Source organism: Vulpes lagopus, chromosome 1, assembly GCF_018345385.1.
Source record: "Vulpes lagopus strain Blue_001 chromosome 1, ASM1834538v1, whole genome shotgun sequence".
NCBI classification, from domain to species: Eukaryota; Metazoa; Chordata; class Mammalia; order Carnivora; family Canidae; genus Vulpes; species Vulpes lagopus.
In genome coordinates, this window is record NC_054824.1 from 49,679,763 (window position 1) to 49,695,419 (window position 15,657).

The following is a 15,657-nucleotide window of genomic DNA, read 5'->3' on the forward strand; positions in this document are numbered from 1 at the left end:
CCTGGGTATCTCAACTGGTTAAGTAACTAACTCTTGATTTTGGCTCAGCTCAGGCTCGTGAGATGGAGCCCTGCATTGGGCTGATCATAGAGCCTGCTTAAGATTCTTTCTCTCTCTCTGTCTCTGTCTCTCTCTCTCCCAGCCCTCCTTTAGCCCCTCCCCCCCAGCTCGCATTCCCACAAAATATATATGTTTTATATATATTACATATAAACAGCATTGTTTATATATTATATATATATAAATATATATATTTATATATATATAACAGCATTTTTCACAGAACTGGAACAAGTTCGCCTAAGTCTCAAAATACTTTCCTTTTCTAATTATAAAGGAAACTCTGATAAATGAGGATTGATTTTTCATAGAGATAGGGTTTTAATGTAGATACGTGTTTAACTGTTCAAAGATTTTTTTCCAGTGGGTTTTGACAAGGGTGAAGTTGTGTATATGATATTTTTTAGGCTGAAATGTATTTTCTTTGATTAATTTTAGTTTTATTTTCAGGGTGACCGTGGACTTCCTGGTTTTCCAGGGCTTCATGGAATGCCAGGATTAAAGGTTGAAAAAAATCTAGTCTTTTAATATTCTACAATATTGCATTTTATTTCAAATTAAAAGTTTTTTTATGTTACAAATGTGCTATGGATAAATGCTCAAATATAAAGTGTATTAAAGTAAATGATTGGATTACTATCATAGTTTACATAAAGCTTTCTACAAATTTTCTTTAAAATTTCTGGTCATAAAGTTTACGGTATTTAGACATTGATGAGTAAGTTTTAATATATGGAAATTCTTTTAACTATAAGCCCTGAAAAAAAAAACTATAAGCCCTGTACTTCAGGCCCTGTTATGGCACCAACCATCCTTATTGTTCCTTGTTTTTCTTCGGAAAGCCTCAAAAATAGGGCTTTTGTAAACAAAACTTAAATTATTTTATTTCTATTTTATTTTATGTTGGCATATTAAACCTTGTTTATAATTGATGTTTTTTCTTTATCCTTTAAGAGACATTTTCATATTTCTCTAAAATTCAGTATTTTAATTCCAGTTAGTAAACATACAGTGTTATCTTACTTTCATGTGTGTGATAAGAGTGATCCAACAACTGTATACCTTATTATTCAGTGCTCTTCATAAGTTTACTCTTAATTACTCTTAATCCCCTTCACCTATTTTCCCACCCTCGACCTCTCCTCTGATATGTTTATTTTAAACGAGTACCCTTAAAGTTACTTTTTTTTTTTAAGCAAGAACATTTTTTACTTGAAGCATACTTCAAAATACATCGTTTGAAAAGATATATATAGAACAAGTAATAGAATACACATTTTCTTCAAGTACACACAAATCCCCTGGTTAAATCACATAAAGAGAGACATAACAAATATTGGAATTAAAATAAAAAACTTAAATAAAAATAAAATTCAGTATATATTTTATTTTTTAGGGTGAAATGGGCCCCAAAGGAGATAAAGGATCAACTGGATTTTATGGCAAAAAGGAAAGTATGGATTATAATATAAAGAATCTGTAATGAACTTTGGAATGTCATGGAAGTAGAAAACTTGTATTCCTGTCTCAGCTCACCATTATAGCAATTAGCTTTGTTCACCTTTCTCAGGAAATTTATTGGAAATAATGAAAAAATAGAAAAATACCTGGTGTATGGTATTTTATAAGACTATGTTGTGTTATTGATCATTCTGAGTTTTTTAAGAATTTATGGAGAGAGATTCCTTAGGAGGAAGTAAATGGTAGCTGCTTAACAGCATGTCCATGGAGAATCACTGTTAGGGACTTCTGATTTCTTCACATTAAAAGAATATTATATTTTCTGTATATTATATTTAAAATATTCACTGGTTTTTAATTTTGCCAAGATGTGGTTTCTATGTTTAGATGCTTGTAATAATCCTGCATTCACCAATATATATATTTTTTAATTCACCAATGTTTTTAATGTTGTTGTGTCCACTGGCCTGGTAAAATAATGCTTTGCCAGAAGTTGTAGAGCTAACACAAGCTGTAGTTTATGAATTCTGTCATTACATAAAGAGGTCAACTTACTTTTAACTTAAGTTTGAGTTGGAATTTTTATGTTTTTATTTTTAAATTTTTTAAAAATTTAAATTCAATTTGCCAACATATAGCATAATACCCAGTGCTCATCACGTCAGGTGCCCTCCTTAATGCCTGTCACCCAGTTACTCCATCCCCCCACCCACCTTCCCTTCTGCAGCCCTTTGTTTCCCAAAGTCAGGAGTCTCTCATGGTTTGCCTTCCTCTCTCATTTTTCCTGTATTGGATTTTTTGAATCCTGTTGTTCCTCCTCTGGGGAAATGGTGTCTAGAGGCATTCCGAATAGTTCAGCTACCATCCCAGGCTAACCTACAGTAAGTCTCAAGCAAATCTAGGCTGTCCAGAACTCTTGGTAAAAGAGTTGTTTACCTTTATACAAAGAAAGTTGAGAAACCACCAAGATCCGCATATGCATGCCCAAGCCAACTTCAAAGAATTTGTGCTGTGAGACCTAAAGTCTTAGGAATTTGCCTAAAATGAAAAAACATGTCAGCAGGGCTATGGTGGTTCCATATGTGCTACATGTGGCCTGGCCAAGGTCAAACATGCTTTCTTTATTGAAGAGCAGAAAATCATTGTGCGAAGTGTTGAAGGCATAAGCACAAAGTCAGCTAAACAAACAAAAAATGAAGCTTCTCTGAGTAATAAAAACAAAAATTAAACATAAAATTTTTGGTTTCTAAGTGTGTGTTTTTAATACAGGGTGCAAAAGGTGAAAAGGGGAATTCTGGTTTTCCTGGCCTCCCTGGACGTGCTGTGAGTTCGATAGAAAAAGTTCTTGAGTATTTTACTTTAAATAAAAATTGCCTTATACTGTCTTCCTTTAGAAAGAAAAATTAGTGCAAAAATGTATTAAAATTCATGTGTTTATTTTTTAGGGAGAACCAGGAAGACATGGAAAGGATGGATTAATGGGTAGCCCTGGTTATAAGGTATTTACATAAAAAAACCGAAAGATTTCTGTACTTGTAAGTGAATGTTGGAAAAATGTGCTGATCTTTGACATTTTTAAAAATTATGACATTGGTATAAAATAATAAATGGAAAGTTGTTTTACTGTAATTTAAAAATGATAGTAAATTTCTTTTGAGTTTATTGTGAATTTTTATGCGTTAAAAATAAAATCTCTGAAAAAACAAAATCCCTGGATATTAGAAGGTTGAACTTCTTTGATAAGCCATTCAAGTGGGTTTGGTTGGTTGGTTAGAGGCAGAGGTACCAAGCTTTTATCTCCCAATAAGAGAGGTACGTGGTGGGAGGTAGAGAGACTTCATCATTTAACAACAACTTCTTTATCAATTGTATGGTATGAATATGAGAGAATTAGAGGAAGAGGAACTGCAAAGTACCTGTCATTCACCACCCTTTGAAAAACTCAAAGGTTCATGTCCTTATGATGATGGGTTAGCACCATCATATTCTTACATAAAGAAACTTTTTTTTTTTGGTTAATTATCAAAATAGAAATGGGCTTTCATTGTTCTGCTTTAATTTTTTTAAATACCTAAGGAGGGGCTTTGTGTAATCCATCAAACAGTGAGGACACTTGGTCAAGCATTGGATTTAAAGATGCCTTCATGTTTCCTAATCATCAGGCCAAATTTTCTCAGAAACCCAGGCTGGATTTTCTTGGTCTGCTACTAATTTCTTTTCCTTTGGACAAACTGTTCATTTATTTGCTTAAGTATTATGAAAGTTCCCCAAATATCTATGATTCTTTAAGGATTATAGATAGTGCTTCCTGAAAGTAATTTTACAGTCATGTGTTATTAATTATATTTCACTGATTGTGTATTTTATTTCCCATTTGTTAATTAAACAGATCTTTATTGATATTCATTGGGTACTAGGCATAGAGAAGGGAACAAAACTATCAGAGCCCTAATTTTTATGTAGTTTATAATCTAGTCTCTTTTTATTAAAGAACACAGTTCTTCTCCTTACCTACAAATTTGGTAGGTAAAAATTCATCTATTTTAATTTTTCTTTGTCATCTTCTATTATCACAAGCCCATGTGCCCTAAGAAATGAGATTGTAGTTTTGGGGGTAGTAAAGTTGAGAGAATAGAACTGAGTTGGATTTCTACCACTCTATGACTTATTCTAACCAAGCATTTGTATTTTGGCAAATTCTTTGACCTTCCAGTTTTCTCCATTTAAAAAATGGAGTTAACATTACCTATAGAATGGGGTGGTAGGGACTGAGAATGATAGAGCACCTAGCATAGTACTTGTCAGAGAATATATTCAATAAGGAATTAATTTCTTTGCCCATTTTTTTGATTGAAGCATTGCTTTAAGATCCCTTTTTGAGCTTTTTTTAAAAAAAATTCACTTTACCGGGTATGATTGACGTAAAAAAATTACATATTTCATGTATACAACTTGGTGAGTTTGTACATAAGTATATTTTCATGAAACCATCACATTATCAAAGCAATAAATGTATCTGTAGACTTCAAAAGTTTCTTCTCTATTATAATTATTATTTTTGTGATGATGGCACTTACTTTAAGGTCTGCCTTCTTAGATAATGTTAAAGTTTGCAATACAGCATTGTTAACTGGGCACTAAGCTGTACAGTAGATTTCTAGGACTTACTCATTTTACATAATTGAAACTTTGTACCCTTTGACCAATACTTCCTTGTTTCTCCCTCTCCCCAGCCCCTGGCAACCACCATTCTATGGTCTGCTTCTGGGAGTTTGACTGTTTTAGATTCCACAGATAAGTGGGATCACATAGTTTTTGTCATTCTATCTCTGACTTATTTCACTTAGCTTATGTTTTATAGGCTCATCCATGGTGTAACAAATGGCAAGATTTCCCTCCTTTATTTTTTTGAGGATGAACCATATTTCTGTGTGTGTGTGTGTGTGTGTGTGTGTCTATATGTCTTATCTGTATCTATCTAGATACCACATTTTCTTTATTCATTCAACTGTCAGTGGACATTTAAGTTGCTTTTATGTTTTGACTATTGTGAATAATGCTGCAGTGAACATGGCACTATGGATATGTCTTCAAGATCCTGATTTCCACTCCTTTGGATATATACCCAGAAGCAAGATTGCTATAACATATAGTAATTATCTCTTTCATTTTTTGGGAAACCTCTGTAATTGTTTTCCATAATGACTATATCAATTTGTGTTTCCAGCAACAGTTTATAGGGCTTTCAGTTTGTCCACATTCTTGCCAAGGTTGGTTATTTTTTTTCTGATAGCCCCTAACAGATTTGAGGTGATATTTCATTGTGGTTTTGATTTGCATTTCCTTGTTGATTAGTGATTTTGAGCACCTTTTCATATACTTGTTGGTCATTTATGTTTTTTTTTTTTTCAAAAAATGACTATTCAATTCCTTTGCCCGTTTTTAAATTGGGTTGTTATTATAATTGCTGTTGAATTGTAGAAGTTCCTTATGTATTTTGGAAATTAACCCTATATCAGATATATGGCTTGCAAATGTTGTTCTTCCACCTGTGGGTTGCCTTTTCATTTTGTTGATGGTTTTCTTTTTTGTGCAGAAGCTTTTTGGTTTGAGGTAATCCCACTTGGTTGTTTTTTGCTTTTGCTGCCTATGCTTTTGGTTCCTGAACTGAACATAGGAATTTTGGGATTCTTTTTTCTGTTTATATAAAAATGCCATTGGGAATTTGATGGGAATTGCATTGAATCTGTATGTCATTTGTGGTATTGTGGACATTTTAACAACAAAAAATTGTTCCAATCCATGAACTAGGGATTTGGGATGGCTTTTCATTTATTTGTGTTGTCTTCAATTTCTTTCATCAGTGTTTTGTAGTTTTTAGTGTATAAATTTCCTTCTTGGTTTAGTTTATTTCAAGATATTTTGTTATTTTTGATGCTATTATAAATATGGTTGATTTCTTAATTCCCTTTTTGTTATGTTTCCTGTTAGTGTATAAAAATGCAACTGATTTTTTGTATGTTGATTTTGTATCCTGCAATTTTGCTGAATTTATTAGGTTTGATAGTCTTTAAGTTTTTCCATACATGAGTTCATGACATCTACAAGCAGTTTTACTTCTTCCTTTACAATTTGAATGTTATTTGTTTCTTTTTCTTGTCTAATTTCTGTGGCTAGTACTTCCAGTACTGTGTTGAAAGAAGTGGCAAGAGAAAGCATCTTTGTCTTTTTCTTGATCTTAAAGGAAGAGCTTTCAATTTTTCATTACTAAATATGATGTGCCCTGTGGGTTTTTCATATCTATGTGATCCTTGTGTTGAGTTAAATTCCTTCTCTACCTATTTTTTTTGGAGTTTTAATCATGAAATGGTGTTGAGTTTTGTCAAATCTTTTTTCTTTATTTCCTGAGATGTTCATGCGATTTTTATCTTTTTTCTATAAATCTGGTATATCACATTGATTTGCATATATTTCCATCTTTGCATCCCAGGGATACATCCCACTTGATTATGGTGTACGATCCTTTCAATATGTTGTTGAATTCAGTTTGGTACTATTTGTTCAGGACTTCTGCATTTATGTTTACTGAGGATATTGGCCTGCAGTTTTCTTTCCTTGTGGTGTTTTGTTTGGCTTTAGTATCAGGCTGATACTAGCCTCATAAAATGATTTGGGGAATGTTCTCTCTTTTATTTTTTGGAAGATTTTAAGAAGAGCTCATATTAATTCTTCTTTAAATGATGAGTAGAATTTACCTGCAAAGTCTGTCTATCCGGGGACTTTCTTTATTAGGAGATTTTTGATTACTGATTGAATCTCCTTCTTAGTTATTGGTCTGTTCAGGCTTTGTCTTTCTTCTTAATTCAGTATTGTTAGGTTTTAGGTTTCTAGGAATTAATCCATTTCTTCTAGATTGTCTAATTTGTTGGCATGTAGTTATTCATAACAGCCCCATGTGATCTTTTTTATTTCTGTGGCATCAATTATAATGTCTTCTCTCTTTTTTCTTAGTCTAGTTAAATAAGGATTTGTCTATATTTTAGATCTTTTTGAAACATCAATTCTGGCTACTTTCTATCTGTGGACTTGCCCATTCTGAATATGGAGTTTTAGTTGACATTTCCATGATGACTGGCAATCTTTTTATGGGCTGGTTGGCCCGTTGGTCTGATCTTATTTTGTGAGATGTCTATTCAATAAACATTTGACCATTTATTAAAACTTGGGGTTTTATCTTCTTATTAATGAGTTGTAAGACTTCCTTATGTATTTTGGATATAACTCCTTTATCAGATATATATTTGAAAATACTTCCTTGACATTTTTAGATTGTTTTTTCACTTTCTTAGTTGTGTCTTTTGATAGGGAAAAGTTTTTAATCTGGATGAAGTCCAATTTCTTGTTTTTTTTGTGGTTCATGCCTTTTGTGTAATATTTAAGAATATTTACCTAACCTAAAGTTACAAGATTTTCTCTTTTCTTCTAAAAGAAAAAGAATTGGATTTTTCTGAACACTTATACTTAGAAAATTATATTTTCTAAAATTTTATCATCTTAGGCTTTAAATTTAGGCCTAGGATTCATTTTGATGATTTTAATTTCTATGTATAACATGAGGAAAAAGTCAAGATTGATTTTTTTTTTCATTAGTAGACCCACTTCTTTCAGGATCATTTGTTAAAAAGACTATCATTTCCCATTGAATTACATGAGCATTTTTGCCAAATAAGATTTGATTGATGCATGTGAAACTATTTTTTGGACTCTCCACTAATCTGTACTTCTGTTCTTTTGTCAACAACACACTGTCTTGATTATCATAGCTTTAAAGTCTTGAAATCTGACAGTGTAGGTATCTAAATTTGTTTTTCTTTTTAAAATTGTAATGAATATACTAGGTGTATGTAAATTCCACATAAGCCGAAGTGTCAGCCTGAAAAATTTTACAGAAAAGTCTTCTGAGTTTTATGAAGTATACTTTTTTGTTTGAAATAATTTTAGATTTACAGGAAAGTTGTAGATAGAGTACACAGAGTTCCCGTACATAGTTTACCCAGTTTCTCCTGATGTTAACACCTTACATTACTATGGCACATTTGTTAAAACCAAGAAATCAGTATCAACACATTGCTGTAAATTGAACTCCATACTTTATTTGAATTTTATTAGTTTTTCACTAATGTCTGTTGCATGATCTAATTGAGGATATACCATAAAGCATTATTTTGTTATGCCACTTTAGTCTCTTCCAATCTATGATAATTTCAGTTTTGTGTTTTTCATGACTTTGACAGTTTTGAAGAGCTTTGGTTAGGTATTTTGTACAATGTTACTCAATGTGGGTATTTCAGATGTTTTCCTCATGTTAGGCTGGAATTACAGGTTTTTGTTTTTGTTTTATTTTGTTTTGGTGGGGAGAGAGGGATAACACAAAGGTTAAGTGCCCATTTCATATGAGAGGGTATTGTTATCCACATGATTAATCATTGATTATATTAACTTTGATCATTTGGCTATGGTAGTATTTGTCATGTTTCTTCACTATGAAGTTACTGCTTTTTCCCTTCCACATTAATTTTTTGGAATTGGGTTACCAAGTCCAGCTCCTACTCAAGATGGGGCAGCAAGGCTGTGATTAAGTTTTAACTCTTAGAAGGGAGAGTATATACATATCTTTACACTTATTTGAGGAGAGTTATGGTTGTAACAGTAAGTCTTCCAATCCATGAACTAGTATGTCATTACAATTATAATTTTTCTTTAATTTATCTCAGCAATGTTTTGTAGTTTTCAGTGTACAGATCTTAAGTATCTTTTAAATTTGTACCCCAATATTTTATTTTTAAAATACTCTTGTGAATAGATTTTTCAAGATTTATTTATTTTTTGTTGCCAGCATATGAAAATAGAATTAGTTGGGTATGTTGATCATATATCTTACAATATATTGCTAAACTCATTGATTCCTGCAACTTATTTTGTAAATTCCTTAGATTTTTTTTTTACATAGATAAATGATCGTATTGTTTAGAAATAAAAACAGTTTTCTTCTTCTAATCTATATGACTTAAAATTATTTTAGTAATTTTATTTCACTATACAGGCCCTCCAATACAGTATTGAAGGACTGAGCGTGGACATTTTTGCCTTTTTCTGACGTTAGGTAGTCTTTTACCAGTAACTGTCAGTAGTTGGTTTTATGTAGAAACCCTTCACCAGCTTGAGGAAGTTCCTTTTTATTTGTAGTCTTTTAAGAGTTTTTCTCTTTAGTTATGATTAGGTGTTCAATTTTGTCAAAAACATTTTTCTACATTTATTGATTTGTATTATTTTTCTCCCTTTTTTCATTAATATGTATAACATTGATTTTTGTTTGTTACACTAATCTTGCATTAGTGAGATAAATGCCAATTGGCTATTTTATATTATTATATACTACTGGATTCAATTAGGAAATACTTTATTATGGACTTTTATGTCTGTGTTCATGAGATAGTCGTCAGTAGTTTTCTTGTGATTTTTTTGTATGGCTTTGGTATCAGGGTAATACTAGCTTTTCTTTCTGAAAGAGTTTGTGTAGAAATGGTATCATCGTTTCCTTGTTTGGTAGAATTTCCCAATGAAACCATCTGGATTTGAGCTTTGTAAGTGTAAAGAAGATTCTAATTACTGATGAAATCCCTTTACTAAATATTGGGCCTTTTAAGTTTCTCTTCTTGAGTAAGTTTTGGTAATTTGTACCTTTCAAGGAATTTGTTAATTTCATTTCATTTTCAGTTTGTTTGCATATTTTATGTATAACACTGCAATATTCTCGTCCTTTTAAAATTATTTATTTTGTTATGTTCAAATTTTTAATTCCAGTGTAGTTATCATACAGTGTTACATTAGTTTCAGGTGTACAGTATAGTGATTCAACAATTCTATCTTTACTCAGTGTTCATCATGAAAAGTGTACTCTTTAATCGTCATCACCTATTTCATCCATCCCCCCACGGGCCTCCCCTCTGGTAACCATAAGTTTGTTCTCTATAGTTAAGAGTCTTTTTTCTTGGTTTGTCTCTCCCTTTTATTTCTCTTTGCTCATTTGCTTTGTTAAATTACACATATGAGTAAAAGCACATGGTATTTGTCTATTTCACTTAGCATTGTACTTTGTAGCTCCATCCATGTTGTTGAAAATGGCAACATTTAATTCTTTTTTATGGCTGAATAATATTTTTTGTGAGTAGGGGGTGTATATCACATCTTTATCCATTCATCTATTGATGGATACTTGGGCTACTTTCTTAATTTGGCTATTGTAAATAATGTTACAATAAACAGGGGTGCATGTATCCCTTTTAATGAGTATTTTTGTATTCTTGGGGTAAATACTGAGTAATGCAATTATGAATCATAGGATAGTTCCATTTTTAAACTTTTGAGGAACCTCCATACTGTTTTCCACCGTGGCTGCACCAGTTTGTGCTCCCACCAAAAGTGCATAAGGATTCCTTTTTATCCACATCCTCTCCAACACTTGTTTCTTGTGTTTTATATTTTAGCCATTCTGACAGGTATGACTTCTCATATCTAATATCTCATATCAGATATGACTTATCTACATATCTAATTGTAGTTTTGATTTGCATTCCCTGATGATAAGTGATGAGCATTTTTCATGGATCTGTTGGCTATCTGTAAGTCTTCCTGGGAAAATGTCTGTTCATGTCTTCTGCCCATTTTTAAATTGGATTACTTGTTTTTTTGGTTGTGGAGTTGTATACATTCTTTACATTTTTTGGACACTAACCCTTTGTTAGAAACGTTACTTGCAAATATATTCTCCCATTTTGGAGGTTGTCTTTTAGTTTTGTTGATTGTTTCTTTTGTTGTGCAGAAGCCTTTTACTTTGATGTAGTCCCAATAGTTTATTTTACTTTTGTTTCCCTTGCTTCAAGAGGCATATCTAGAAAAAAGTTTTTATGGCTGATGTTGGAGATATTACTGCCTGTGCTCTTTTCTAGGATTTTTATAGTTTCAGATACCACATTTTGAATTTATCTTTGTGTTTGGTATAAGTCAGCAGTCTAGTTTCATTCTTTGCTAGTAGCTGTCCAGTTTTCCCAACACCATTTGTTGAAGAGACTGTCTTTTTCCCATTGGATATTCTTTCCTGCCTTGTCAAAGATTAATTGACCCTATATACATGGGTTTATTTCTGGGCTTTCTGTTCTGTTACATTGATCTATTTGCCTATTTTTGTGCCATATTCTTGTCCTGTTAATGTGGAATTTTTAATGTTCTTTCACTCTTGATATTATATATTTTGTAATAATCATGTATTACTGGTGGTTATGATTGAATTCATTGCACTGCAGAGTTTTCCATCATCTTCTCCGTTGTCATCTGGGCCTTATGCTCTTTGTGTTGAATAGTTTCTTGATAACTTTCTCTTATTTCTTATGTGGAAATTGATTGGCTTAAGCACTCTATCTCTCATAATAGTAAATTTCATTCTCTTAGGAAATTAGCCATTTCATCTAGATTTTTCAAATGACTTGTACAGAATTATGCAAATTCCTTTTATGGTTTTTAAGAAGTTTTCTTGGTTTCAGTAATCCCCTTTGTTGTTTCTTAGGATATTTATGCTTTTGCGTTCTAGTTTTTTTTGTTTTTGTTTTTTGCTTGATTATAAATGAAATTTTGGCTTCTCTATTATGTTTTTTTTTTTTTTTTTAAAGATCCAACACTGTAATTTAATCATTAATTTTCCACTTTTGGTGTGTTTATTTTTGTCTATGCTACTTTTTTCTCATGTTTTTTTCTAGATTTTACAATTGATTATTGAATTCATTTATTTTCTTGCCTAATTTTTGCTTTTAGTATTTAAATTATACATATTTTTTGATTATTGCTTCAGTTGTAGTCCCTTTATTTTTTATTTTTTAAAGATGTATTTATTTATTCATTCATTCATTCATTCATTCATTCATTCATGATAGACATAGAGAGGCAGAGACACAGGCAGAGGAAGAAGCAGGCTCCTAATGGGAACCCGAGGCAGGACTCGATCCCGGGTCTCCAGGATCAGGCCCTGGGCCAAAGGCAGGCGCTAAACCACTGAGCCACCCAGGGATCCCTATTCCCTTTACTTTAATGTGCTATGTTTTCATTAACATTATTTTTTAGAAATTCTATAATATTGATTTTCTCTTAGAAATTGTTTAAAAGTCTAAAAAAATTTAGGTTTAAAATCCTTTTATTTTGATTCTGTTGTCAATTTCTGGTTTTACTGTACTATATCAGTGTTATGTATAATTTCTTCTTAACTGGATTTGTTACAATTTTTCTTGGATTTATTATAAATGGTCAATTGTCAGATGTTTCCTGTCATATACGAAGGTAAATCTCTATTTTGAGAATGTGAAACTCAATATTCTTTTGTAAAATTTTCTTTATTGAATATCTTCTTTAAATATTCTGCATACTTAATTTTTGTTTTGTTTTACCTTTTTGGGACAGAAAGTGAGGTATTTGTTTCCTCTAGTCATTTTCATCTATTCTTCTGTTTCATGAATGTAGTCTTTATTTGTTGCATAGATATTTGTAATGTTACATCTTAATTTTGGATTGTGGCTTTTGACATTATCAACTATTACTTTTTTGTCTCCCCTAATAATTTTAGCTGGAAATCTACTTTTTATGTATCAGAATTGCATTTTTTTCTTTTTGATTATTCTTACTTGCTTGCTAAACTTTTGCACATTCTTCTATTGTTTGCTTTTGCTTTTCAGTAATTTTTAGCTGGTTCTCTTATCTCAGACATAGAGTTAGTCTTTGCTTTTAAAAGAAATCTGAAATTTTTCTCTTTTAAAAGTTTGAGTCTATTTTTATTCATTGATAGGTTTAGTAACATTTTGATACTCATTTTTAAAAATAATAATGCTAAGCCCTAGCAGTAGATATATAAAAATACCATATTATTTGAAAATCATGCAGGCTAAAACAAATCATAAGACATAGGATTGTTAAGACCTAAACTTTTTTTTGAAGATTTTATTTATTTATTCATGAGAGACACAGAGAGAGAGACACACAGAGGCAAAGGCATAGGCAGAGGGAGAAGCAGGCTCCCTGCAGGGAGCCCAATTCAGGACTCCATCCTAGGACCCTGGGATCACACCCTGAGCTGAAGGCAGAGGCTCAGCCACCCAGGTGCCCCTAGACTCCAAAATTTGGTGTCAGTGGAGCAGTTAACTTTTATGAATCATCCCTTCTGTGCCTAGAGAGATGGCAAGGCATTTTCACAAAGCCTCTTAGTTGATTTTCTTAAAAAAAAAAAATCTGTCATGTTGGGACTATTAATGTCACTTAGACAGTGAGGTCACATTAAGACAGGTGAATTAATTTACCCAGAAATGCAGTCAGTTACATGGCAGAGCTAGAATTCCAGGCCTAGTTTGTATGATTCCACTCTCTGTATGATTCCTCCCAAACTTCTTGTCTGTTTATTTGGTAAGCTGGCAGAAGCTTCCCTAAGTCTTACATTTTTCTTTATATGCTTTGGCATGCTAGAGATTTGTTTACGAACTAAGAATAAACTGTGTAGTAAGTTCAAAGTCAAAATAAAGTATTAAACGACAAAGTAAGGAACCTCCTCAAAATTAAGTTATATTTTAATGGTCAGCCACCTGATTTTGAGGGTTGCTATGACCTCAACCTAAATTACTCTCCATTCTTTTAATTTTTTGTGGGTGAGTACTAGAGACCATAGCATGAAAGGAAATACACATGCAATGCAAGTTTTACACGTCTGTTTTTGGTTAAATTTCCTTCTTAAAAATAGCTGCTTTTTGTGGAATAAATCATCTTTGACATTAGCTGTAGAAACTGGATTTAGAAATAATGTTTTAGCATGACATTTTTTCAATTCCTTTATATCAAGAAAGAAATTAATAATAGGATAAATTACAACAATGGTAAATTAGAGTTAGGGGCATGCTATATGCCTTTTTCCACCAGCTAAACAAATCGACATGTACCAGGTTCTCCACGTTATGAAAGCAATCAAATGATCATATTAGGTTCTGGTCACAATAATGAATTTCACAGGTTATTTGTATTTTGCATTTAATTATTTTTTAGTAAATAGCCCCAAAGAAATCATCCTTCATCTCCCAATGAAACATCATTCAGTCAGTCAAGAGGAGACTTTCTCCGTAGAGATTATTCACCTCTATCTTGTGATAACTTGTATGCATGATTTTACAACAGCAAATGCTGTATAAATATTTCCCCCCATTTCCTTTATCCCCTTGATATTCAGCATTAAACAATAAACATCACGTTCCTCCTCCTTTGATATGCTTTAGTGTTTATAAAGAAGGGGACGTATACCCTTATATATAGTTTTACATTCTGTTTAGCACAATTCTTCCTGGCATCTGCCCCACACCTGTTGAATCAGAAACTCTGGAGTGGAGTCCACAATTTCTCCAGGAAGTTTTTTTTTTTTTTTTAAGATTTTATTTATTAAAAAAAAAAAAAGATTTTATTTATTTACTTTTTTTTTATTTACTTTTTTGATAAGTAATGTCTTACTCTCATAAGAGTGAGTGCATAGTACCAGAGTTACTTTATAAATTAACTCAGTTATCTGCTGCCATATATAGATTTGATATTGATATAGTCACTTTATGAATTTTATAATAAGTTACTTGATGTCAGGAAGGGTTAAAATCAATAATCCAGAAGGAATTTTTAAATTTCATATATATTTTATGTTTTCTGTTTTTATATTTTATTTCTTTTATGAATATTAGAAGGCTTCTAAATTCTAGATACTACTTTGCTAACCCTTTGTTATCACCTGCAAGTTTATCATTCTAACCTGCAGTCTGCTTTAGACTTTTAAAGTATTTTTTGATAAGCACTATATTTTTAGTGTAATCAGATAACCAAAATATGGTTTGTTTTATTACATTTTATTTTAAAATTTTTTCTCTGCTCCCAGATTATAAATATGGTTTGTATATCTTCCTCTAAAATATTTCAAGTTTTCTTTTTCATGCCTTGGTCTTCATTTCCTCTATGCATGCATGTATGTGATTATTAGTTTTTTTTTTTAATGACATTTAATTGTCCAAGTACCATTTGCTGCAGTTACAGCTCATTTCCAGATACTGAATATATTGAAGGCAATTTTGGGTTCCCTTTTATATTCCACTGATCTTTTCTCTCTCCCTGGGGTTGGTGGTGTACACTTTTCACTCTCACAGAGGCATATGTGTTTAGGAACAAATTGATTTCGCCCTCCTGGCTTTCTCTTAGATCATCTTGGCTATTGGGTAATTTGTTTTTCTACTTAAATCCTACAACAAAAATCTTCTTGGGATTTCTTTTGAAACTTTGATTACCTTGGTGACATCTAACATCTTTGTGCTATGAAGACTTTATAGCTACAAGACTATGATTGAGTTTTTCTATCCATAAACAGGATATAGCTCTCCTTTTATTTAGGCCTTTAACCTAGCTGGTTAATAGAAATCTATAATTGTACCTAAAAAAATCCTGTGCTCTTGTTAGAATTTTTCATAGATACTCAAAATTTTATTTTCTATTATTTACTTAATATTTATTTTTTATTAAAGT

At 31.8% G+C, this 15,657-nt stretch overlaps 1 protein-coding gene across 16 annotated transcripts in view; it reads left to right on the top strand.

Annotated features, from left to right (window-relative positions):
• The window catches only part of COL21A1 (collagen type XXI alpha 1 chain), a 227,203-nt gene that overhangs the window by 174,343 nt on the left and 37,203 nt on the right, over window positions 1–15,657 (top strand). For all 16 annotated transcript variants that reach the window (XM_041725133.1, XM_041725150.1, XM_041725142.1 and 13 more), the window contains 4 exons: window positions 511–564; window positions 1,457–1,510; window positions 2,791–2,844; window positions 2,967–3,020. In XM_041725133.1, coding sequence (XP_041581067.1) covers window positions 511–564; window positions 1,457–1,510; window positions 2,791–2,844; window positions 2,967–3,020 — 216 coding nt within the window. The remainder of the gene's footprint in view (window positions 1–510; window positions 565–1,456; window positions 1,511–2,790; window positions 2,845–2,966; window positions 3,021–15,657) is intronic.